Below are 23,253 nucleotides of genomic sequence, written 5' to 3'. Positions count from 1 at the left end.
TGCTACCAAAGGTCCTAAAATGTCAAGTTGATTGATGACTTAATGCAACATGCTGAGTTGTACGTAGCAGCTTTGACTTGGGGTCTGTGAATTCTCACATCCTGTCTGAATGCAGCCTGTTTGAATTCTCTATCAACCCCCCCTTTGATTCTTTCACAAACGGAATCATAAAACATCAGCTATCACTGGTTAAACATTCTACAAAATAATTTCATGCATGTTAATAGAGTTTCCTTCTAAAATTTGTTGATGTGTTTCGCCACATGTCCGGACTAGTAGCTTCCACACAAATTTACACCAACCCGAATTCCATCGTGGCCACAATGTAAGTCTGGTTTTAGTAAGTTAATTAACCTTATTCCAATTTAATCCAAATCAATACCTTAATTCAACCAGTAAACAACCTTCCCTTAAGCATAACATACCCCTGTGCCACGTACAGACGGTCTGCTGGGACCTGCAAGGTGTCTCACCTTAGGGACAGCAGCTGCAGACGCCTGGTTGCAAAAACATTTAATCAACATAAACAAACAATATAAAAGTAAAATAATTACAACAAATAGAATTAAACCTTCCACCAATGAAGTTCCTATTGAACCGAGCCATTCAGTGGCTACGCTCCACAAAGTGAATGATGGGGGTTGCTTAAGTTTTTCTACCTCCTTTTGGATATGCTCCGCTAAGTGGGTAATTTCTCCGGAGCTATCTGGGATGTATGTGCAACACTCAGTTCCGAGGTAGGCGCAAGTACCTCCCTTTTCAGCCAGGATGTAGTCAAGGGCCAGTCTATTCTGTAGGGCTACTGTGCGGATTGCTATCATTTCTGCATTGATTTTAACTAGGGCTACCCATTCCACAACGGATGCCATGTTAATGGATTCCCTTGCCAGTCTGGTGGTCCCATACCTGGGGATCAGAATGGCAAAGAACCTCTCTGTTTCTGTGATAGCTCTCTTAGGACGGTGTAAATGTTCCGACAGTGACTTTATATGAAACATATATGGCACAATATAGGTTAAATAGCAGGATCCCATCCAATTCTGGGGCAGCCAAGGGTAGGCCTTGTGGCCACACACCCAATAGGTGCCATTATAGGCAATGACTGTTAGCTGTTTCTTTGTCAGCAACACTCCAGGGCCTGTCCAGGCTTTTCCATCTGTTTTATTCAGAATCCCCGTTACATTAAAAACTCCCACATCGGCCCAGTTTGGACGGTTCCGTGGCTTGATTATATTATAATTCCGGGAGCAGTTACTATACCCCATATTTTGGCCTCCTTTGATGTTTCTAATCAGACAGACTGATTCCCCCGGTCTTCCTATTCCCGTTGTTTTAGTGATAACAAAAAATGGGGGCCATTTGGAATTATTGTACCACGGTTGGTATCCCCTTCAAAGGCAGTCAGATTGTAACTTGCTGACTTTCATTTTCGTGCCCAGTTTTCGGTATCCTGAAACGCATTGCCTGTTTTGTTTTGATTAATTATCCCCTCAGCCATTTCCGAGATATTCAAGGGAACTGGCCTCAAGGGAATCCCTCCCTTTAAGTGAATAGGAATATGCGCACACACCCAACAACTAGAAATGTTACCTTGTTTGACATAAATGTATGACATATATAAAAAGGTATTTACATGTAATTCCCTTGCTACCCTACTATTTCCCTTTGGTGCAGAGGGTCGGCTGGTAAGAAGTAGGCAAATGCCTAGAATACCTACAGTCAGTAATACAGTAAATTTATACATTTTGGCAAAAAGTAATTGTCCTTATTAGATTTCAGCTTCAATTAGAGGGTGCTCATTTAACGTGTGAAGCGTGGATCCAGGCTTTCTTTCCTTGGACTTTAACAGCTGCCTGGGTGGTCAATAACACTTGATAAGGTCCCTCCCACTTGGCACCCAAAGGTTCTTTATGCAACTTTTTCACATACACCCAGACTCCCGGGATGATGTCGTGTCCTCCTTCGGGTGGATTACCCCAAGCTGCCGATACCTGTTGGGAAACAGAACTAATAGCATTGGTTAGGTTCTGACAGTATGATTAGAAAGTGTCACTCATTAAGTGAACATCAGCTTTCCGTAAATCGATAGTTCCTGGCAGTGACATGGGTCTTCCTGTTATAATTTCAAATGGGCTTAGACCTGTAGTTCTGTTTGGGGTTTCCCTAATACTACATAGCACTATTGGGAGTGGGGCCATGGTGTTCCTTCTTGGTGATATTTGGCAAGCCGTTGTTTCAGAGTTCGATTCATTCGCTCTACTTGTCCTGATGATTGTGGATGATAAGGACAGTGTAAATCCCACGTAATGTTCAGTAACCTGCAGTCTTCTTGGCAGACAGCACCTGGAAAGTGTGTTCCCCGATCTGAGTCAATGCTACTCGGGACTCCCCATCGGGGAATGTAATTCTTACACAAGACCTTTGCAGTGTGATTGGTTGTGGCTCTTTTAGTTGGGACAGCTTCTACCCATCTCGACAATCTGTCGACCATGACAAGAATGTTAGTGTATCCTTGGCATGAAGGAAGAGATATATAATCAACCTGCAGATGCTGGAATGGTCCGACAGGGGCAGGGGGCCTCAGTTGGGGCATTATCGTGATGGGTCCAGAATTATTTTTCTGGCAGACCACACAGCAGTCTGCTACCAGCTGGGCATGTTTTTTAAATCCCCGACCCCACCAGCTTTTCTGGAACCGTGCCGTCATCTGTTGTGAGGCCAAGTGTCCCCACGAGTGGATCTGTTGGGCTAAAAAAGGCATAAGCGCTTGTGGCGCGACTGGCTTGTCGGTAACTCTTTGTCTCCAGACACCATCTTCACATAGCTTAATTTCTGCCTCAATCCATGTCCATTTTTCCTCTCGGGAGCACTCGCCTTGCATTGTTTGAAGGTCTCGTGTCAGAGTCCTGAGCACTTTCAATCTTCACATCTGTGTTGGTTCTTCTGGGGGAACGCTCTGTGAGGCGGCATCGTTAGCTGCCTGGTCAGCTAGGGCATTTCCCTGTGTTTTCGTGGTATTTTCCTTGGTATGGTCCTTACACTTCAGGATGGACACTTCCTGAGGTATTTGTATGGCCTCCAGTAAGTCTCGGACTTCTTTTCCATTTTGGATAGGTGTATCAGCAGCAGTGAGGAATCCTCTTTTCCGCCATAACAGACCAAAGTCGTGAGCGACTCCAAAAGCATAACGTGAATCTGTGTAGACATTAGCTGTCTGTCCTTCTGCTATTCAACATGTTTCTGACAGGGCCTGTTGTGCTGACGTTCCTGAGGGTAAACATCCTTTTGCCACTACCTCATATAAGGTTGCAACTGCCCATCCTGCTTTTCTGGTACCATTGTCAACAAAGGAGGAACCATCTGTAAACAGGATGAGGTCTGGGTTGTGCAGAGGCTCCTCTGCTGCTAAGGCTGCTTCTTCTGTTTCTTTTAAAATCTCCATGCAGTCATGCTCTTCACATTTTCCCCCCTCTTGCTCCCTCGATTCTGACATCGGGAGCATAGTTGCGGGATTAACCGGGCTGGCCTGGAGATTAGGAGCTTCCAAAACTGCTGTCCAGCGGGTCCATCTAGCTGCCGTCACCTGAGACATTCTATTCATAGACAGCAAAGCGTGTACGGTGTGGGGACACTTGACAATCAGCTTTTGGTTGAGGACTAGACCCGCAGTGATCATTACCGCTCGACATGTGGCTTCCATTGCCCTGAGGCAACTTCCCCATCCGAGGGCTACCGCATCCAGTTTTGCCGAATAATAGCCAATAGGTCTTTTCTGATCCCCATGTTCTTGTGTCAGTATAGCTGTCATATATCCTTCTTTCTCATGGACAAACAGGATAAATGGCTTACCACTGTCGGGGATTCCCAGAGCCGGTGCCGAACACAAAGCCTTTTTCAAACTCAGGAACGCCTCTTGTTGTTCCTTAGTGAGGGTGATGGCTTCTTTAGAGGCACGTTTCCCCTTTAAGATATCATTCAGTGGCTGAGCAACCTATGTGAAGGAGTCAATCCAATTTCTGTTAACGTTACACAATCCCAAAAAAGACCTTAGTTCCTGAATAGTAGTGTTTTTTTTTAGCAGCCCGAATGGCTGCAGTTCTATCCTGGGTAAGTTATCTCTTTCCTTGTGAAATCTTTTGTCCCAGGTATACAACCTCTTCTTGGGATATTTGTGCTTTGTCGATGCTGGCTTTATGTCCTTTCAGCCGAAGGTGGTCCAGCAAAGCTCATAAATCTTGTTCATGCTGTTCTTCCGTATTTGAATTAGCAGGATATCGTCTACATATTGGATGACTGTGGATGACAGGGGAGGTAATTCTTTGTAAAGCCATGTGGAATACTGTAGGGCTGTTGTGGAAACCCTGCGGTAACCGGGTCCAAGTATACTGTTGTCCTTGGACCGTGAAAGCAAACCACTGTCGAACCTCTGGTGCCAGAGGCACCGACCAAAATCCGTTGGCCATATCTATAACCGAGAAATATTTATGTTCCGGTTTGAGGGCATTAAAAATGGTGGAGGGATCTGCGACCAACTGAGTTTTTTGATCAATACACTGGTTAGCTTTCCTTTAATCGACAGTCAAACGCCAAGTCTCATTAGATTTCTGTACCGGCCACACGGGGCTATTGGAGGAGCAATGCGTTTTAATAAGCACCCCTTATTTCTCCAATTGCTGAATAACTGGTAAGATTCCCGCGATGGCAGTTGGACTGATGGGATACTGTTTAGTGCATGGAGGCTTGGTCCCAGTAAGTGTCACAGGCTCCATCTGGAGTAGGCCACAATCGTTTTTATCTTTAGCCCATATCGGGTGTTCCTTCAATTCTTCTTTCTTCAAAGTTCTAATTGACCATGTCACCCGACCATCCTCAAAATGCAACGATGAATCTACTTGGATTAGAATGTCCATTCCAAAAGGGGTTGATTTACTGGGCCTATCCAGACCGGCGTGGTTAGTTCATGTGGACCCAGCCCTATAAATACCGGTGTTGTCCTTTTAATTTCCATTTTATGGCCCCCAACTCCATAGGCTGTATGTGCCCTACCATCCAACGGCAAAAAGTCTCCATATTGTGTTCTTATGTTCGTATATTGTAGGGGTATGCATGTTAATTCCGCCCCTGTGCCTAAAAGACAGTCCACATCCTTATCACCCACCTTGATAGTTATATATAGCCCATCTCCCCTCTGTTGTATTAGTGTGAGTGCGAGGAGGGGGGCCAGGGTGGGCTCTAATCGTTTTTTGCGATCCCAAGTAACTCCTCTGTTGTTGTATTGTCAGTCACTTAAATGCTTCTATGAGGTCATTATCTTGTGACAAGCCTGGTTTGTTGGCTGAATTGTATCCCTGGCTGCGTCCTCTTCCCCGGCCACGACCTTGCTGTTTTGCCCTGCACGTCTTGGCCCAGTGACCTTCTTTCCCACAATAAATGACATTTTCCGGGTAATTTTCTTAATGACTGTTTATCGGAATCCTGGGATTTCCATTCCATAGCCTGTACAGCTCGGACTTTAGCTCCCATATCCTGATCTAATTGGTTACATCGATCCACCAATGCTGCAAAGGTGGTTGCTCTACCTTCCCAGTCCAGTAACACTACCTTAAGCATTTTGGACAGTTCTGGCTTTAGACCTGCCACGAAAGCTGCTTTCAGGGGTCCAAACACTTGTTCATCCATTTCCTCATCCGTATTATTCATACCCGAATGTTCTAGTCATGTGCATCTAAACCGCTCATCATATTCCAGGACCTCCTCTGTTCCTTTCTGTTGGCAGGCTGCAATTTTTCCCCAGTCTGTCTTAGCTGGACTGAAGGCTGGCAGCCAGTGTTTAATCGCTTCCCATCCTGCGTTTAATTCTTGCTCATCCTGCCCCAAAGCTTCTTCTACCTTGTCGTGCAATTTTCTTCCCTGTGTTTTTGGCACCATTATGGTCAAAATTTGCACTCCGTCCCAGGGATGAAGTTGATATGTATTTCTTAAGCGGTCCAATTGGTCCCACGTTTCCACTCCCCCTTTCTTTGGATTGGGCAACTCCTTGGACCATTTATCAATTTTCTCTGGGTCTGCCGGATCATGAAATAATCCCAGGATTCTGCATACACTCTTTTCTTCATTTTTTTGGTTCCGCCCTCATCCGCAGTCTCTTCTGATTTGACTACAACTCGTCTTTTTTTAAATGGGGCAAAGCGCACCCCTAATTCTTCATCATCCTCCGACACTGTATCGTCAGAGGATTCAGAATCTGTATCTATTCCTCGGTCGTGTCTTCGGGTTTGCGCTTTTAATTTATCCAAACATGGGTACCCTGGGAATTGACTGATACATTTTCCTTTTCCTATTACTGTCTCTTGACCTAATGATTTTTTTCCATTCTTTAATTTCACCTTTAAGATCTTTAACTTCCGCTTCCGACTTTTCAAGTTCAAGTCTTTTCTGTCACAGCTGTTCACAAATCACTCTTTATTTTTCATACGGGTCGTTTTTCCCCAGACCCTTTTGATCTCGTCCAAGGACCATTGTCCTTTGGAGGTTCCGTACTTTTGTTCGATCTTAATACAGATTTTAGATAAGTTGAATTGTTGCTCTATGTATTCTTTCAACTGTTGGAGGATTTCATCTATCGAAACCTCAGGTGGTGCCCGCCCACCTTTAACAGTGGTAGGCAATTCTTTGCTCTTATCTCCTGCTGCCATAATACTTATTTCTTTACTGGGGTCTCGTGTCGTAAGCTTTCCAGCCGATCAGTGGGTCAGTGATTAATTAACTAACACACCGCCGAAGTTGGACGTCTATGGGAGCTTGAGCTGACTACCAACTGGAGGGTTCGCAAAATGGAGGCTTTCGGAATCGCATAGAAGGAGAGGCGAATTTAAACTTTTGACCGAGGACTTTTATAAAGAGGAGTCCTTACCTCAGTATGTAGGTCCGATGTCCAAAATTCAGTTTCTATCCTCAGCGATCGTGTTCGCGACGTCAAAATTGTTAGATCTCTTAATTTTCAATGAAATGCGAACTCCGGTTGTAGTTTTAATGTAATTTTATTCTGGCAGCAGCAACAAGCTTCTGGCTTTAAGCCAGGCCTTTGTCCTTCTGAGACCACATGGCCAAAATGGCTGTTCTTATACCTGACTCAACTTACGTGTCTTCTTTGACCTTATTGGCTCAATTGATATACTGTTAGCCTTTAATTGGCTCGCTACCAAAGGTCCTAAAATGTCAAGTTGATTGATGACTTAATGCAACATGCTGAGTTGCACATAGCAGCTTTGACTTGGGATCTGTGAATTCTCACATCCTGTCTGAATGTAGCCTGTTTGAATTCTCTATCACAGGGGGTCCCCAGGGGTGTGACAGTATTTATAGGGACCCCCGATATTGTGTTGGTGTTTACAGGGGGTTCCCGGGTGTGTGTCAGTGTTTACAGGGGGTCCCCGGGAGTGTCAGTGTTTACAAAGCGTCCCCTTGGAGTGTGTCGGTATTTACAGAAACATAGAAACATAGAAAATAGGTGCAGGAGTAGGCCATTCGGCCCTTCGAGCCTGCACCACCATTCAATAAGATCATGGCTGATCATTCCCTCAGTACCCCTTTCTTGCTTTCTCTCCATACCTCTTGATCCCTTTAACCGTAAGGGCCATAATCTAACTCTCTCTTGAATATATCCAATGAACTGGCATCAACAACTCTCTGCGGCAGGGAATTCCACGGGTTAACAACTCTCTGAGTGAAGAAATTTCTTCTCATCTAAATGGTCTACCCCTTATCCTAAGACTGTGTCCCCTGGTTCTAGACTTCCCCAACATCGGGAACATTCTTCCTGCATCTAACCTGTCCCGTTCCATCAGAATCTTATATATTTCTATGAGATCCCCTCTCATCCTTCTGAACTCCAGTGTATAAAGGCCCAGTTGATCCAGTCTCTCCTCATATGTCAGTCCCGCCATCCCGGGAATCAGTCTGGTGAACCTTCGCTGCCCTCCCTCAATAGCAAGAACGTCCTTCCTCAGATTAGGAGACCAAAACTGAACACAATATTCCAGGTGAGGCCTCACCAAGGCCCTGTACAATTGCAGTAAGACCTCCATGCTCCTATACTCAAATCCCCTAGTTATGAAGGCCAACATACCATTTGCCTTCTTCACCGCCTGCTGTACCTGTATGCCAACTTTCAATGACTGATGAGCCATGACACCCAGGTCTCGTTGCACCTCCCCTTTTCCTAATCTGCCGCCATTTAGATAATATTGCGCCTTCGTGTTTTTGCCACCAAAGTGGATAACCTCACATTTATCCACATTATACTGCATCTGCCATGCATTTTCCCACTCACCTAACCTGTCCAAATCACCCTGCAACCTCTTAGCATCCTCCTCACAGCTCACACCGCCACCCAGTTTAGTGTCATCTGCAAACTTGGATATATTACATTCAATTTCTTCATCCAAATCATTAATGTATATTGTAAAAAGCTGGGGTCCCTGCACTGAGCCCTGCGGCACTCCACTAGTCACTGCCTCCCATTCCAAAAAGTACCCGTTTATCCCTCTCTGCTTCCTATCTGCCAACCAATTCTCTATCCAAGCCAGTACATTACCCCCAATACCATGTGCTTTGATTTTGCACACCAATCTCTTATGTGGGACCTTGTCAAAGGCCTTTTGAAAGTCCAAATACACCTCATCCACTGGTTCTCCCTTGTTCACTCTACTAGTTACATTGATTCAAACATTTTCCCCGGAGTGAGTCAGTACTTACAGGGGGTACCCGGGAGTGTGTGTGTTTGCAGGGTGTCCTCAGGGATGTGTCAGTACTTACAGGGGACAGCAGAAGTGTCTGTGTTGCCATGGGGTCCCCAAGGGTGTGGCAGTACTTACAGGGACCCCTGATAGTGAGTCAGTATTTATAGGGGATCTTCGGGAGTGTGTCAGTTTTTACAGGGAGTTCCTGGGAGAGTGTCAGTATTTACAGGGAACCCTGATAATGTGTCGTGTTTACAGGGGGTCCCCGGGTGTGTGTTGTTGTTTACAGGGGATGCCCGGGAGTGTGTCAGTGTTTACAAGGGGTCCCCGGGAGTGTGTCAGTGTTTACAGAGGGTCCCTGGGAGTGCATCAGTATATACAGGGTGTCCCCGGGAGTGTCTCCATATTTACAGGGGATCCCCGGGAGTGTATTAGTATTTACAATGGATCCTCGGGAGTGTGTCAGTATTTACAGGAGGTCCCCAGGAATGTGTCAGTATTTATACGGGATCCCCGGGTGTGTGTCAGTGTTTACAGGGGGTAACCAGGAGTGTGTCAGTAATAACAGGGTGTCCGAAATTACGAGGACCCCCGATTGTGTGTCAGTATTCGCAAGTAGTCACCAGGACTGTGTCAATATTTACAGGGGATCCCCAGAAGTTTGTCTATAATTACAAGGGGTCCCTGAGAGTGTGTCAATATTTACAGGGGGTCCCGAGGAGCATGTCAATATTTACAGGAGGTCCCCCGGGAGCATGTCAGTATTTACGGGGGGCCCCTGGGTGTGCGTCGGTATTTATAGCGGGTACCCGGGAGTGAGTCAGTACTTACAGGGGGTCCCCGGGAGTGTGTCAGTATTTACAGAGGATCCCTGGGAGTGTGTCAGTATTTACAGGGGGTCCCCGGGAGTGTGTCAGTGTTTACAAGGGTCCCCGGGAGTGTGTCAGTGTTTACAGAGGATCTCTGGGAGTGTGTCAGTATTTACAGGGGGTCCCTGGGAGTGTGTCAGTGTTTACAGGGGTCCCTGGGAGTGTGTCAGTGTTTACAGGGGGCCCCCGGGGTCCCTGTGAGTGTGTCAGTGTTGACGGGGGTCGCCGGGAGTGTGGCAGTATTGACAGCGTATCCTCGGGGAATATGTCAGTGTGTACAAGGGGTTTCCCCAGGAGTGTGTCAGTGTTTACAGGGGGTCCCCAGGAGTGTGTCAGTATTTACAGGGGGTCCCTAGCTGTGTCTGTATTTACAGGGGGTCCCCGGGAGTGTGTCTGTATTTTCAGGGGGTCCCCAGGAGTGTGTCAGTGTTTACAGGGAGTCCCCGGGAGTGTGTCAGTGTTTACAGGGAGTCCCCGGGAGTGTGTCAGTATTTACAGTGGGTCCCTAGTAGTGTGTCTGTATTTACAAGGGGTCCCCAGGAGTGTGTCTGTATTTACAGGGGGTCCCCAGGAGTGTGTCTGTATTTACAGGGGGTCCCCAGGAGTGTGTCAGTGTTTACAGGGAGTCCCCGGGAGTGTGTCAGTGTTTACAGGGGATCCCCGGGTGTGTGTCAGTGTTTACAGCGGGTAACCAGGAGTGTGTCAGTAATAATAGGGTGTCCGAAATTACAAGGATCCCCGATTGTGTGTCAGTATTTGCAAGTAGTCACTAGGACTATGTTAGTGTTTACAGGGGGTCCCCAGGAGTGTGCCAGTATTTACAAGGACCCCCAATAGTGTGTCAGTGTTTACATGGGTTCCCGCGAGTGTCTCAGTATTTACAGGGGGTCACGAGAAGCGTGTCGGTATTTACAGGGGCTCCATCGGGAGCATGTCAGTATTTACAGGGGGTCCCCGGGGAATGTGTCAATATCTAGAAGGGGTGCCCCAGGGAGTGTGTTATTATTTACAGGGGGTCTCCGGGAGTGTCTCAGTATTTACAGGGGGTCCCCGGGAGTGTCTCAGTATTTACAGGGGGTCCCCGGGAGTGTGTAAGCATGTACAGGCGGTTTCTGTATTTACAGGGGATCCCCAGGGAATGTGTCAATATCTAGAAGGGGTGTCCCAGGCAGTGTGTTAGTATTTACAGGGGATCCCTGGGAGTTTGTCTGTATTTACAGGGGTTCCCCGGGAGTGTGTCGGTAATTACTGGGAGTTCCCGGGAGTGTGTCTGTATTTACAGGGGATCCCTGGGTGTGTGTCAGTGTTTACAGCGGGTACCCAGCAGTGTGTCAGTAATAACAGGTGGTCCACGGGAGTGTGCCCACATTTACAAGGACCCCCGATGGTGTGTCTGTATTTACAGGCGTTCCCCGGGAGTGTGTCGGTATTTACGGGTGGTCCCCGGGGAGTGTGTCGGTATTTACAGGTAGCCCCTGGGAGTGTGTCAGTATTTACAGGGGTTCCCCAGGAATGTGTGTGCATTTACAGGGGGTCTATGAGAGTGTCTGTGTTTACAGGGGGTACCTAGGGGTGCATCAGTATTTACAGGGGTGACTGGGACTGTGTCGGTATTTACAGAGGGTCCCCGGGAGTGTGTCAGTTTTTACAGGGTGTCTCCGGGGAGTGTGTAAGTAGCACAGGGAGTCCTTGGGAGCATGTCAATATTAGTTCACCGGGGAGTGTGTCGGTATTTATAGAGGGTCCACGGGAGTGAGTCAGTACTTACAGGGGGTCCCCAGGAGTGTCTCAGTATTTACAGGGTGTCCCCCGGGGTGTGTCAGTATTTACAGGGTATGCTCGGGAGTGTCTGCGTTGACAGAAGGTCCCAAGGGGTGTGTCAATACTTACAGGGACCCCCGATAGTGAGTCAGTACTGAAAGGGGGTTCCCCGGGAGTGTCTCAGTATTTACAGGGGTCACTGGGACTGTGTCGTATATTTAGAAAGGGTCCCCGGGAGTGAGTCAGTACTTATAGCGGGTCCCCCAGAGTGTGTCGTTGTTTATAGAGGGTCCCTGGGAGTGTGCCAGTATTTACAGGGTTTCCCCATGAGTGTCTCCGTATTTACAGGGGATCCCCGGGAGTGTGTCAGTATTTACAAGGAGTCCTTGGGAGTGTGTCAGTAATTACAGGAGGACCCCAGTAGTGTGTCAGCATTTACAGGGGATTCCCAGGTGTGTGTCAGTGTTTACAGGGGGTAACCAGGAGGTGTCCGAAATTACAAGGATCCCCGATTGTGTGTCAATATTTGCAGGTAGTCACTAGGACTGTCAGTATTTACAGGGGATCCCCAGGAGTGTGTCTATCTTTACAAGGGGTCCTTGGGCGTTTGTCAGTGTTTACAGGGTGTCCCCAGGGTTGTCAGTATTTACAGGGGGTCCCTGGGAGTGTGTCATGTTTACAGGTAGTCCCCAGGAGTGTATCAGTTTTTACAGAGGTTCCCTCGAGTGTCTCAGTATTTACAGGGGGTCCCTGGAAGTGTGTCAGTATTTACATGGAGTCCCCGGGAGTGTGTCAATATTTACAGGGGGTCCCGAGGAGCGTGCCAGTATTTACAGGGGCTCCATCGGGAGCATGTCAGTATTTACAGGGGATCCCCAGGAGTGTGTCTATCTTTACAAGGGATCCTTGGGCGTTTGGCAGTGTTTACAGGGTGTCCCCAGGGTTGTGTCAATGTTTACAGGGTGTCCCCAGGGCTGTGTCAGTATTTACAGGGACCCCCAATAGTGTGTCAGTGTTTACAGGGGGTCCCTGGGAGTGTGTCATGTTTACAGGTAGTCCCCAGGAGTGTGTCAGTTTTTACAGGGGTTCCCTCGAGTGTCTCAGTATTTACAGGGGGTCCCTGGAAGTGTGTCAGTATTTACATGGAGTCCTCGGGAGTGTGTCAATATTTACAGGGGGTCCGAGGAACGTGCCAGTATTTACAGGGGCTCCATCGGGAGCATGTCAGTATTTACAGGGGGTCCCCGGGAGTGTCTCAGTATTTATAGGGGTTCCCCGGGAGTGTGTAAGCATGTACAGGCGGTTTCTGTATTTACAGGGGATCCCCAGGGAATGTGTCAGTATCTAGAAGGGCTGTCCCAGGGAGTGTGTTATTATTTACAGGGGGTCTCCGGGAGTGTCTCAGTATTTACAGGTGGTCCCGGGAGTGTGTAAGCATGTTTACAGGGGGTCCCGAGGAGCGTGTCAGTATTTACAGGGGTTTCGCCGGGAGCATGTCAGTATTTACAGGGGGTCCCCGGGAGTGTCTCAGTATTTACAGGGGGTCCCCGGGAGTGTGTCAGTATTTACAGGGAGTCCCCGGGAGTGTCTCAGTATTTACAGGGGATCCCTGAGTGTGTGTTAGTGTTTACAACGGGTACCCAGCAGTGTGTCAGTAATAACAGGTGGTCCTTGGGAGTGTGCCCACATTTACAAGGACCCCCAATGGTGTGTCTGTATTTACAGTGGTTCCCCGGGAGTTGTCAGTATTTACAGGTGGTTCCCGGGGAGTGTGTCGGTATGTATTTACAGGGGATCCCTGGGAATGTGTCAGTATTTACAGGTGGTCCCCGGGAGTGTGTCAGTATTTACAGAGGTTCCCCAGGAGCATGTCAATATTTACAGGGGTCCCCCCGGGAGTGTCTCAGTATATACAGGGGGTCCCCGGGATTGTGTATTTACAGGGGATCCTCAGGGAATGTGTCAGTATCTAGAAGGAGTGTCCCAGGGAATGTGTCAGTATTTACAGGGGGTCCCTGGGAGTGTCTCAGTATATACAGGGGGTCCCGGGAGTGTGTATTTACAGGGGATCCTCAGGGAATGTGTCAGTATCTAGAAGGGGTGTCCCAGGGAGTGCGTCAGTATTTACAGGGGATCCCCGGAAGTGTGTCTGTATTTACAGGAGTTCCCCGGGGGTGTGTCGGTATTTACTAGGAGTTCTCCGGAGTGTGTCAGTGTGTACAGCGAGTACCCAGGAGTGTGTCAGTAATAACAGGTGGTCCACGGGACTGTGCCCGTATTTACAAGGACCCCCGATGGTGCATCTATGTTTACAAAGGGTCTCCGGGGACTGTGTCGGTATTTATAGGGGGTCCCTGGGGGGGGGTGTCAATGTTTACAAAGGGTCCCCGGGGACTGTGTCGGTCTTTACAGGGGGTCCCCAGGAGTTTGTCTGTATTTATAGGAGGTCCCCGGGAGTGTGTCAGTGTTTACAGGGGGTAGCCAGGAGTGTATTGGTATTTACAGGTAGTCCCCGGGGGTGTCAGTATTTATAGGGGGTCCCCAGGAATGTGTCTGTATTTACAATGGGTCACTAGGAATGTGTCTGTATTTACAGCAGGTCCATGGGAGTGTCTGTGTTTACAGCGGGTCCCCAGGGATGTATCCATATTTACAGGAATCCCTGGGAGTGAGAGAGTTTTTACAGAGTGTCCCCGGGAGTGTGTAAGTAGCACAGGGAATCCCTGGGAGTGTGTCAGTATTTCCAGGGAGTTCCCGTGGAGTGTGTCGGTATTTACAGGGAGACCCGGGGAGTGTGTGGGTATTTACTTACTTGGTGACTGAGGTGAACTCGCCCCAGATGTTGGGGGAACCCTCTGCTGGCTGTGAGCCCGGGCTGGGCCCAAGGACACGGGAGTGACATCTAGCCTGACATCTGTAAAAGATCGGACAGAGACTGGTGTCACAGAGGAGTCAGCAATAAATGTCTTCCTTCAACTAACCCTGGTATTCTCCCAAGATCTTGGTAATGTCCCAAGATCTCCTCTTTTTCGAGGCAATGACCCCCACACTGGGATGTAAGGTTTTGCTGACAAGCTATTCGTCTGCGAGCGGATTCACAACTAAACCTAAACACTGCCTCTCCCACACACTGGCTCTATGCACACTCCATATACGTTTACCCCCTCACAAGGGTCATAGAATCATAGAAATTTACAACACAGAAGGAATTCATTTCATCCCATTGTGTCCACGCCGGCCGACAAAGAGCTATCCAGCTAAATCCCGTTTTTCTGCCCTTGGTCCGTAGCCCTGTAGGTTACGGCACTTCAAGTGCACAGCCAAGTACTTTTTAAATGTGGTGATGGTTTCTGCCTCTACCAACCTTTCAGGCAGTGAGTTCCAGACCCCCTCCACATGCTGGGTGAAGAAATTTCCCCTCAAATCCTCTCTCCTACCAATTACTTTAAATCTATGCCGAATGGTTGTTGACCACTCTGCTAAGGGAAAAAGGTCCATCCTATTCACTCTATCTAGGCCCCTTTTAATTTTATACAAATCAGAAAAGTCTCCCCTCAGCCTCCTCTGTTCCAAAGAAAACCAACCCAGCTTATCCAATCGTTCCTCATAGCTAAAATTCTCTAGTCCAGGCAACATCCTCATAAATCCCCTCCGTACCCTCTCTCTAGTGCAATCACATCTTTCCTGTAATGAGGTGACCAGAACTGATCGCAGTATTCTAGCTGTGGCTTAACTGCTGTTCAAGCATAACCTCCCTGCTCTTGAACTCTTGGGCCATTGGACAGCGAGTAGGAGCAGCGATCCTGGCTCATTTGCAAACCCTCCACGCCAGCCCAGCCCAGGTTCATCAAGCTCCAATCATGTCCCTATTCCTGCACACCGGCCGAGATCAGGTTAACTCAGATGGGGCTAGGGATGGAGACTGGGCCTTCCATGTGAGCGCTGTGTGGACAAGTCCCACACGTATCCCCTCCTCCCCCTCCGCCAGTACCTGCGTTGCTGTCTTGTTGGGCTGGGGAGGGGGGGGGGGGTTGGGGTCAGGGTGACCCGAACGGGCAAACCATTTGACGAGGGGTCAGGGGTGGTGACCTTACTGCCGGGCAGAGGCAGGAGTGGGACGCGACCTCCGGTTCCTCCTGTAGCCCGTGGCCTCGATCTGTCCCACTTTTTAATGTTCTGAAATGCCAGCATAGAAAGATCCCACAATCAGAGCGCGTCCTCAGCTCCATTTACCCGCCCTCCTGTAACATTTCACAGAAACAGGCCATTCGGCCCAACCTGCTAATTGCAGCCTTCTCCCCTTAACCCAGCACAGTCCAGAGGTGAAACTGTGAGGCCTCCCAAGGTCGGTCAGCTCCATGCTATACTGGGCAGGAGGGGAGGGGACTGAAGGGGGTGGTATTAACAAGGGGTTGTTGCATTTCCACCATCAAATTGTAGCGGCTTCCCGTTGCCCCTCCTCCATAGTGCCGCCCCTTATAGACCCACCCCCGATAGCCTATCCCCTGTAGCGCTGCCCCCTATAGCTCCGCCCCCTGTAGTCCCTCCCCTGTAGACCAGCCCCCTGTAGCCTCTCCCCTGTACACACACCCCCCCTATAGACATGCCCCCTATAGCTCCGCCCCTGTAGCGCTGCCCCCTGTAGACACGCCCCCTGTAACTCCTCCCCTATAGCCCCACCCCCTGTAGACACGCCCCCTGTAACCCCTCCCCTATAGCCGCTCCCCCTGTAGACTATCCCCCCGTAGCAGCGCCCACGGGAGCCCCCCCTGTGGCCCCTCCCCCTGTAGCCCCACCCACAGTAGACCCCATGGCCCCGCCCCTGTAGCCCCACCCCATAGCCTATCCCCCATAGCCCCGCCCCCTGTAGACCCACCCCTAAAGACTCTCCCCCTGTAGACTAACCTCCTGTAGCCCTGCCCCCTGTAACCCCTCCCCTGTAGCACCACCCCCCATAGCCCCGCACCCTGTAGCCACGCCCCTGTCGACATGCCCCCTGTAGCCCCGCACACGGTAGCCCCCCTGTAGCCCCACCCCCTGTAGCCCCACCCCCTATCTCCCATAGCCCCGCCCCCTGTAGCCCCGTCCTCTGTAGACACGCCCTCTATAGACTCTCCCCCAGTAGACCCACCCCCCATAGCCTATCGCCTATAGCCACGCTCCATGTAGACACGCCCCCTGTAAACCCTCCCCTATAGCCCTACCCTCCCATAGCCCCGCCCCCTGTAGACCCATCCCTGTAGACACGCCCCCTGCAGACCCACCCTTGTAGACACGCCCCCTATAGCCCCGCCCCCTCCCCTGTAGCCCCGCCCACCATCAGTGGGACCCACAGAGCCGCCTCTCTCCCGCTCGCGGTCGCCGGGACCTCCGCTCCCACATTGTCCGCGCGGCACAGGCTAGCCGTCGCTCCTGGCAAACCTCACTTCCGGCGTCAGTGCGTCACTTCCGGTCAGCGGCTCGCGGACCTTCCGTGTCTCTCCTGGCAACTGGGGAGAGAACTTTAAAAACCGCAATTAATTCATGAAAGGTTCAGAGCAGTCGGTTTGTTTTTATGATACGATTCTCCGCTTTATCATTTTCTTATAAAATAAACAAATGCCAGCTTGTTTTTTATTTTATAAATCGCGCCTTTCTGTGACGTCAGGAGGTCAGCTCACTCGAGGATCCCAGTGCGCAGGCGTAGGCTGTATGTGGGGCATGCGCAGTGTGCCATTGTTCAGAGCGGACGCGGGCTGTGAGCGGGCGGAGGGCGGACACAGTTTGGAGTTGAACGTGAATCTGCGGGGCGCAGGGGAGTAACGTACACGACAGGTGGGCTTCATAAACACCTGGTGTAGGTCGCCAACCCGGACTAAGGAACAACGGGTCTCGAATTTGCAGCTCCGGGGCGTTTTCGCGGTAACAGGCCCAGTCTGACGGTCGCCATCTTTGTAAAGGACAGTTGCAGGTTGGTGCGCGGCCATCGTGCTTCATCGAGCAGTAGAGCGCATGCGTGGCCATCTTTGTGAAAGAACAATGTGTGGGCGGGGCTTCAGGTCCCAGTGAACCCAGCCAGAGTCAGCACCTTCAGGGGAGGAGAGGGAGGGGAACCAGTGAGTGTAGAACTGAACCCAGCCAGAGTCAGCACCTTCAGGGGAGGAGAGGGAGGGGAACCAGTGAGTGTAGAACTGAACCCAGCCAGAGTCAACACCTTCAGGGGAGGAGAGGGAGGGGAACCAGTGAGTGTAGAACTGAACCCAGCCACAGTCAGCACCTACATAGAAAATAGGTGCAGGAGTAGTCCATTTGGCCCTTCGAGCCTGCACCACCATTCAATAAAGAATCATGGCAGATCATTCACCTCAGTACCCCTTTCCTGCTTTCTCTCCATACCCCTTGATCCCTTTAGCTGTAAGGACCATATCTAACTCCCTCTTGATTATATCCAATGCACTGGCATCAACAAGTCTCTGTGGTAGGGAATTCCACAGGTTAAGAACTCTCTCTGAGTGAACAAGTTTCTCCTCATCTCAGTCCTAAATGGCTTACCCCTTATCCTTAGACTATGTCCCCTGGTTCTGGACATCCCCAACATCGGGAACATTCTTCCTGCATCTAACCTGTCCAGTCCCGTCAGAATTTTATATGTTTCTATGAGATCCCCTCTCATCCTTCTAAACTCCAGTGAATACAGGCCCAGTCGATCCAGTCTCTCCTCATATGTCAGTCCTGCCATCCCGGGAATCAGTCTGGTGAACTTTCGCTGCAGTTCCTCAATAGCAAGAACGTCCTTCCTCAGATTAGGAGACCAAAACTGAACACAATATTCCAGGAGAGGCTTCACTAAGGCCCTGTACAACTGCAGTAAGACCTCCCTGCTCCTACACTCAAATCCCCTACCTATGAAGGCCAACATACCATTCTTCACCGCCTGCTGTACCTGCTTGCCAACTTTCAATGACTGATGTACCATGACACCCAGATCTCGTTGCACCGCCCCTTTTCCTAATCTGCCACCATTCAGATAATCTGCCTTGGTGTTTTTGCCACCAAAGTGGATAACCTCACATTTATCCACATTATACTGCATCTGCCACACGTTTGCCCACTCCCCTAATCTGTCCAAGTTACCCAGCAGCCTTTTAGCATCCTCCTCACACCACCACCCAGCTTAGTGTTATCTGCAAACTTGGAGATATTACACTCAATTCTCTCGTGCAAATCATTAATGTATATTGTAAGTAGCTGGGGTCCTAGCACTGAGCCCTGCGGCACACCACTAGTCACTGCCTGCCATTCTGAAAAGGACCCATTTATCCCGACTCTCTGCTTCCTGTCTGCCAACCAATTCTCTATCCACGTCAGTACATTACCCCCAATACCATGTGCTTTAATTTTGCACACCAATCTCTTGTGTGGGTCCTAGTTAAAATCCTTTTGAAAGTCCAAATGCACCACATCCACTGGATCTCCCTTGTCCACTCTACGAGTTACATCCTCAAAAAATTCTAGAAGATTTGTCAAGCAGGATTTCTCTTTCATAAATCCATGCTGACTTGGACTGATCCCATCACTGCTTTCCAAATGTGCTGCTATTTCATCTTTAATAATTGATTCCAACATTTTCCCCACTACTGATGTCAGGCTAACCGGTTTATAATTACACGTTTTCTCTCTCCCTCTCTTTAAAAAGTGGTGTTACATTAGCTACCCTCCAGTCCATAGGAACCGATCCAGACTCGATAGACTCGTTGGAAAATGATCACCAATGCATCCACTATTTCTAGGGCTACTTCCTTAAGTACTCTGGGATGCAGACTATGAGCTCCCGCGGATTTATCGATCTTCAATCCCATCAATTTCCTTAAAACAATTTCCCGCCTAATAAGGATTTCCTTCAGTTCCTCCTTCTCACTAGACTCTCGGTCCCCAGGTATTTCTGGAAGGTTATTTGTGTCTTTCTTCGTGAAGACAGAACCAAAGTATTTGTTTAACTGGTCCGCCATTTTATTTTTTCCCCATTATAAATCCACCTGAATCTGACTGCAAGGGACCTATGTTTGTTTTCACCAATCTTTTTCTCTTCACATACCTATACAAGCTTTTGCAGTCAGTTTTTATGTTTCCAGCAAGCTTCCTCTCATATTCTATTTTCCCCCTCCTAATTAAAGTCTTTGTCCTCCTCTGCTGTATTACAAAATTCACCCAGTCCTCAGGTTTGCTGCTTTTTCTGGCCAATTTATATGCCTCTTCCTTGGATTTAACACTATCCTTAATTTCCCTTGTTAGCCACGGTTGAGCCACCTTCCCCGTTTTCCTTTTACTCCAGACAGGGATGTACAGTTGTTGAAGTTCATCCATGTGATCTTTAAATGTTTGCCATTGCCTATCTACCGTCAACCCTTTAAGTATCTCTCGCCAGTCTATTCTAGTCAATTCACGTCTCATACCATCAAAGATACCTTTCCTTTAGTTCAGGACTCTAGTCTCTGTGTCACTCTCCATCTTAATAAAGAATTCTACCATATTATGGTCACTCTTCCCCAAGGGGCCTCACACAACAAGATTGCTAATTAGTCCTTTCTCATTACACATTACCCAGTCTTGAATGGCCAGCCCTCTAGTTGGTTCCTCGACATATTGGTCTAGAAATCCATCCCTAAAACACTCCAGGGGAGGGAAGGAGTGGGGAACCAGTGAATATAGAACTGAACCCAGCCAGAGTCAGCACCTTCAGGGGAGGGAGAGAGAGAGAAACCAGTGAGTGTAGAACTGAATCCAGCCAGAGTCAGCACCTTCAGGGGAGGAGAGGGAGGGGAACCAGTGAGTGTAGAACTGAACCCAGCCAGAGTCAGCACCTTGAGGGGAGGGAGAGAGACCAGTGAATGTAGAACTGAACCCAGCCAGAGTCAGCACCTTCAGGGGAGGGAGAGAGAGGGAAACCAGTGAGTGTAGAACTGAACCCAGCCAGAGTCAGCACCTTCAGGGGAGGGAGAGGGAGTGGAACCAGTGAGTGTAGAACTGAACCCAGCCAGAGTCAGCACCTTCAGGGGAGGAGAGGGAGGGGAACCAGTGAGTGTAGAACTGAACCCAGACAGAGTTGGTGGTGAAATCTGGGAGCGGGGGACAAGCTGTCTTCAGACGTGCGATGTGTTTGAATTCAGGACAGGGAGGACGGAGAGTGTATGAGATGGGGATTTGCAGCTTTGGAGGAACAAGAGAGGAAAGAATGTTGCATGGAATCTAGAATTGTCTGTTCTGAATTTCTGTCCTGTACTTGCAGTAGTGATTTTTGTAAACTTCTTTTCCAGGGTATTACAAGGGCAGGATTTGCAGACGGATACTCAAACCAAACATCACATCAACATCGAATGGAATCATTCGCTTTCTCAGGACCTGAATATCATTGGCCTTTGACTCTGGAAGGAGAAATGTTTGCCAATTCTGTCAGTGGGAATAGATTTCAAATATCATTGTGACTGGAAAAGCACCAAGACACACACACCCGAGTGAGAGTGTTCAAGTGAACTGACTGTGAAAAGAGCTTTAACCAGTCACACAGTCTGAAAAAACATCGCACCTTTCACAGCGCGGAGAAACTGTACATGTATTGTCTGTGTGGACGAGGCTTCAACTGATCGTCCAACCTGGAGACGCAAGAATACCCACACCATGGAGAAACTGTGGGAATGTGGGGACTGTGGGAAGGGATTCAGTTTCCCGTCCCACCTGGAATCTCATCGGCGCAGTCACACCGGGGACAGGCCGTTCACCTGCTCCAAGTGTGGGAAGGGATTCACTCAGTCATCCAACCTGCTGACACACCAGCGAGTTCACACTGGGGAGAGGCCGTTCACCTGCTCCAAGTGTGGAAAGGGATTCACTCAGTCATCCAACCTGCTGTCACACCAGCGAGTTCACACCGGGGAGAGGCTGTTCACCTGCTCCAAGTGTGGAAAGGGATTCACTCAGTCGACCAACCTGTTGACACACCAGCGAGTTCACACTGGGGAGAGACCGTTCACCTGCTCTGTGTGTGGGAAAGGATTCACTACCTCATCCAACCTGCTGAAACACCAGCGAGTTCACACTGGGGAGAGGCCGTTCACCTGCTCTGTGTGTGGGAAGGGATTCACTCGGTCATCCCACCTGCTGAGACACCAGCGAGTTCACAAGTGATTGCAGAGTTTGGATTCTGCTGTTATTGCTGCTGTTATTCAAATCCTTCTGAACTGTTTGTTTCTGCTGATGTTACTAACCCTTCAACTAGACTGGAGTTTAATATTTTGATATTTCAAATAACAGTGTCGATATTTGATGTCTCCAAAATAAGAGGAGACTAATTGATGTCCTGTTTCTGACTGCTCCATTTTTGATAGGGGCCCAGGAGAGGCGAGGGTTCGGGGCCCAGCCCACACTGCGATCCGTGGATAGTAGGAGCATGCGTGCACACTAGGTCCGTGCAGCAGAGCTTGGTCTCCAGTCACCTTGGTTAACCCTTGCCATTGGATTAAAACCTAGCTCTGTCAAGCCCGTGTGCAACAGCCACCCGACGTTGAAAGAATCCATGCACAGGCATCTTCCACCCTTCAGTCTGTAGTTCGGGACCTCGAATGTCAGGTCCCTCATTGAAACACCTGTCAACATCCCTTTTTGGTGTGGAAGTGGGACATCCTCAATACGAGGGACGGCCTAATACTATACGACCATTTTTGAGCCTTTTCGTTTTTCTGACTCTAGATTAGTTCAGTTCTCATACCTTCAGTTATTCAGAGACAAATCCCAGCTCCCCATACCTTCCAGAAAGTCTGTTATCTAACTCCTTGAGTGACAGAGAAAGATAGGGACCCTAAGAACATCTAGAATCTGTTGTAAATATGTTTCAAATTCTCAATGGGACAACCTGTCTATTTCTTTTCAGTTGAAGTGAATGGAAGATGAGGAGGGGTTGGAGAGTAGGGACGGAAGAGAAGTTAGGGTGGGGGGGGGGGCATTGGAGAGGAGTTAGGGTGGGGGGTGGTTGTAGAGTAGGAGAGTAGGGGTGAAGGAGGAGTTGGAATGGAGGAAATGCAGCATCCAGTTTGTGCACAGCCAGATCCCACAAACAGCAACGTAATGATGACAAGATAATCCGTTCTCAGTGATGTTAGTTGGGGGATACACATTGTGCAGGACACCGGGGGAGAACTCCACCTGTTCTTTCTCAGAATCGTGGCCGTGGGATCGTTTATGTCCAACTTAGGGACTAAACGGGACATCGGTTTAATGTCTGATCTGAAAGACGGTACCTCTGACTGTACAGCACTCCCTCTGTACTGGCACCTAGAGTCTCAGCCTAGATTATGTGCTCAGGTCTCTGGATTGGGAATTGAACCCCGACCCCCTGACTCAGGGCCGAGAGTGTTACCACTGAGCCAAGGCTGACATGGTCTGTTCCCTGTTCCCATTACACTAGACCGTGTCTGTGTTATTACACTAACCCCACCCATTCATACTGCAGTGGGCCCCAACTCTGTTATTAGACATTCGGCAAAGCATTTGCTACAACAATAAAACAACCAGAACTTACATTAATATAGCGCCTTTAACTCAGTGAAACTTCTCATGGTGCTTAACAAGATCGATATCAATAAAAAAACATTTTTGACACAGAGCCACAGAGAAAGATATCAGGACAGATTCCCAAAAGGTTGATCAAAGAGGCATATTTTAAAAAGAACCTTGAAAGAGGAGGTGGAGGTTTTGGGGAATTCCAAAACTTGGAGCCTCGGCAGCTGAAGGCACGGCCGCCAATGGTGGAGCGATTAAAATCGGGGATGCTCAAGAGGACAGATTTGGAGGAGCGCAGGGAACTCGGAGGGTTGTGGGGCTGGAGGAGGTTACAGAGATAGGGAGGGGTG

General features: G+C 49.0%; 2 protein-coding genes and 1 long non-coding RNA gene across 4 annotated transcripts in view; 2 read left to right on the top strand and 1 right to left on the bottom strand.

Moving 5' to 3' along the window:
- The window catches only part of LOC139247648 (uncharacterized), a 497,861-nt gene extending 481,102 nt beyond the window's left edge, over positions 1 to 16,759 (bottom strand). Inside the window, exons 1-2 of the long non-coding RNA XR_011590943.1 lie at positions 16,689 to 16,759; positions 14,184 to 14,285 (exon numbers count right to left, since the gene is read on the bottom strand). This is a non-coding gene — a long non-coding RNA (uncharacterized lncRNA). The remainder of the gene's footprint in view (positions 1 to 14,183; positions 14,286 to 16,688) is intronic.
- LOC139247642 (zinc finger protein 664-like) overlaps positions 1 to 23,253 on the top strand; it is a 334,128-nt gene that overhangs the window by 229,948 nt on the left and 80,927 nt on the right. The gene's annotated exons all lie outside the window — the stretch shown is intronic.
- LOC139247644 (zinc finger protein 239-like) lies at positions 17,102 to 21,618 on the top strand. 2 transcript variants are annotated; one of them, XM_070871740.1, is made up of 2 exons: positions 17,102 to 17,321; positions 20,665 to 21,618. In XM_070871740.1, exon 2 carries the CDS (start codon positions 21,026 to 21,028, stop codon positions 21,530 to 21,532), a length of 507 nt encoding a protein of 168 aa, XP_070727841.1. In that variant the 5' UTR covers positions 17,102 to 17,321; positions 20,665 to 21,025; the 3' UTR covers positions 21,533 to 21,618. The 2 variants fall into 2 exon arrangements, with proteins under 2 accessions (XP_070727841.1, XP_070727842.1); XM_070871741.1 differs by having other exon boundaries at positions 17,108 to 17,185.

Source organism: Pristiophorus japonicus, unplaced genomic scaffold (assembly GCF_044704955.1).
Source record: "Pristiophorus japonicus isolate sPriJap1 unplaced genomic scaffold, sPriJap1.hap1 HAP1_SCAFFOLD_278, whole genome shotgun sequence".
In the NCBI taxonomy this organism is placed as follows: Eukaryota; Metazoa; Chordata; class Chondrichthyes; family Pristiophoridae; genus Pristiophorus; species Pristiophorus japonicus.
Note: the sequence above shows the minus strand (reverse complement) of the source record. Positions and strands in the feature narration are given on the sequence as shown.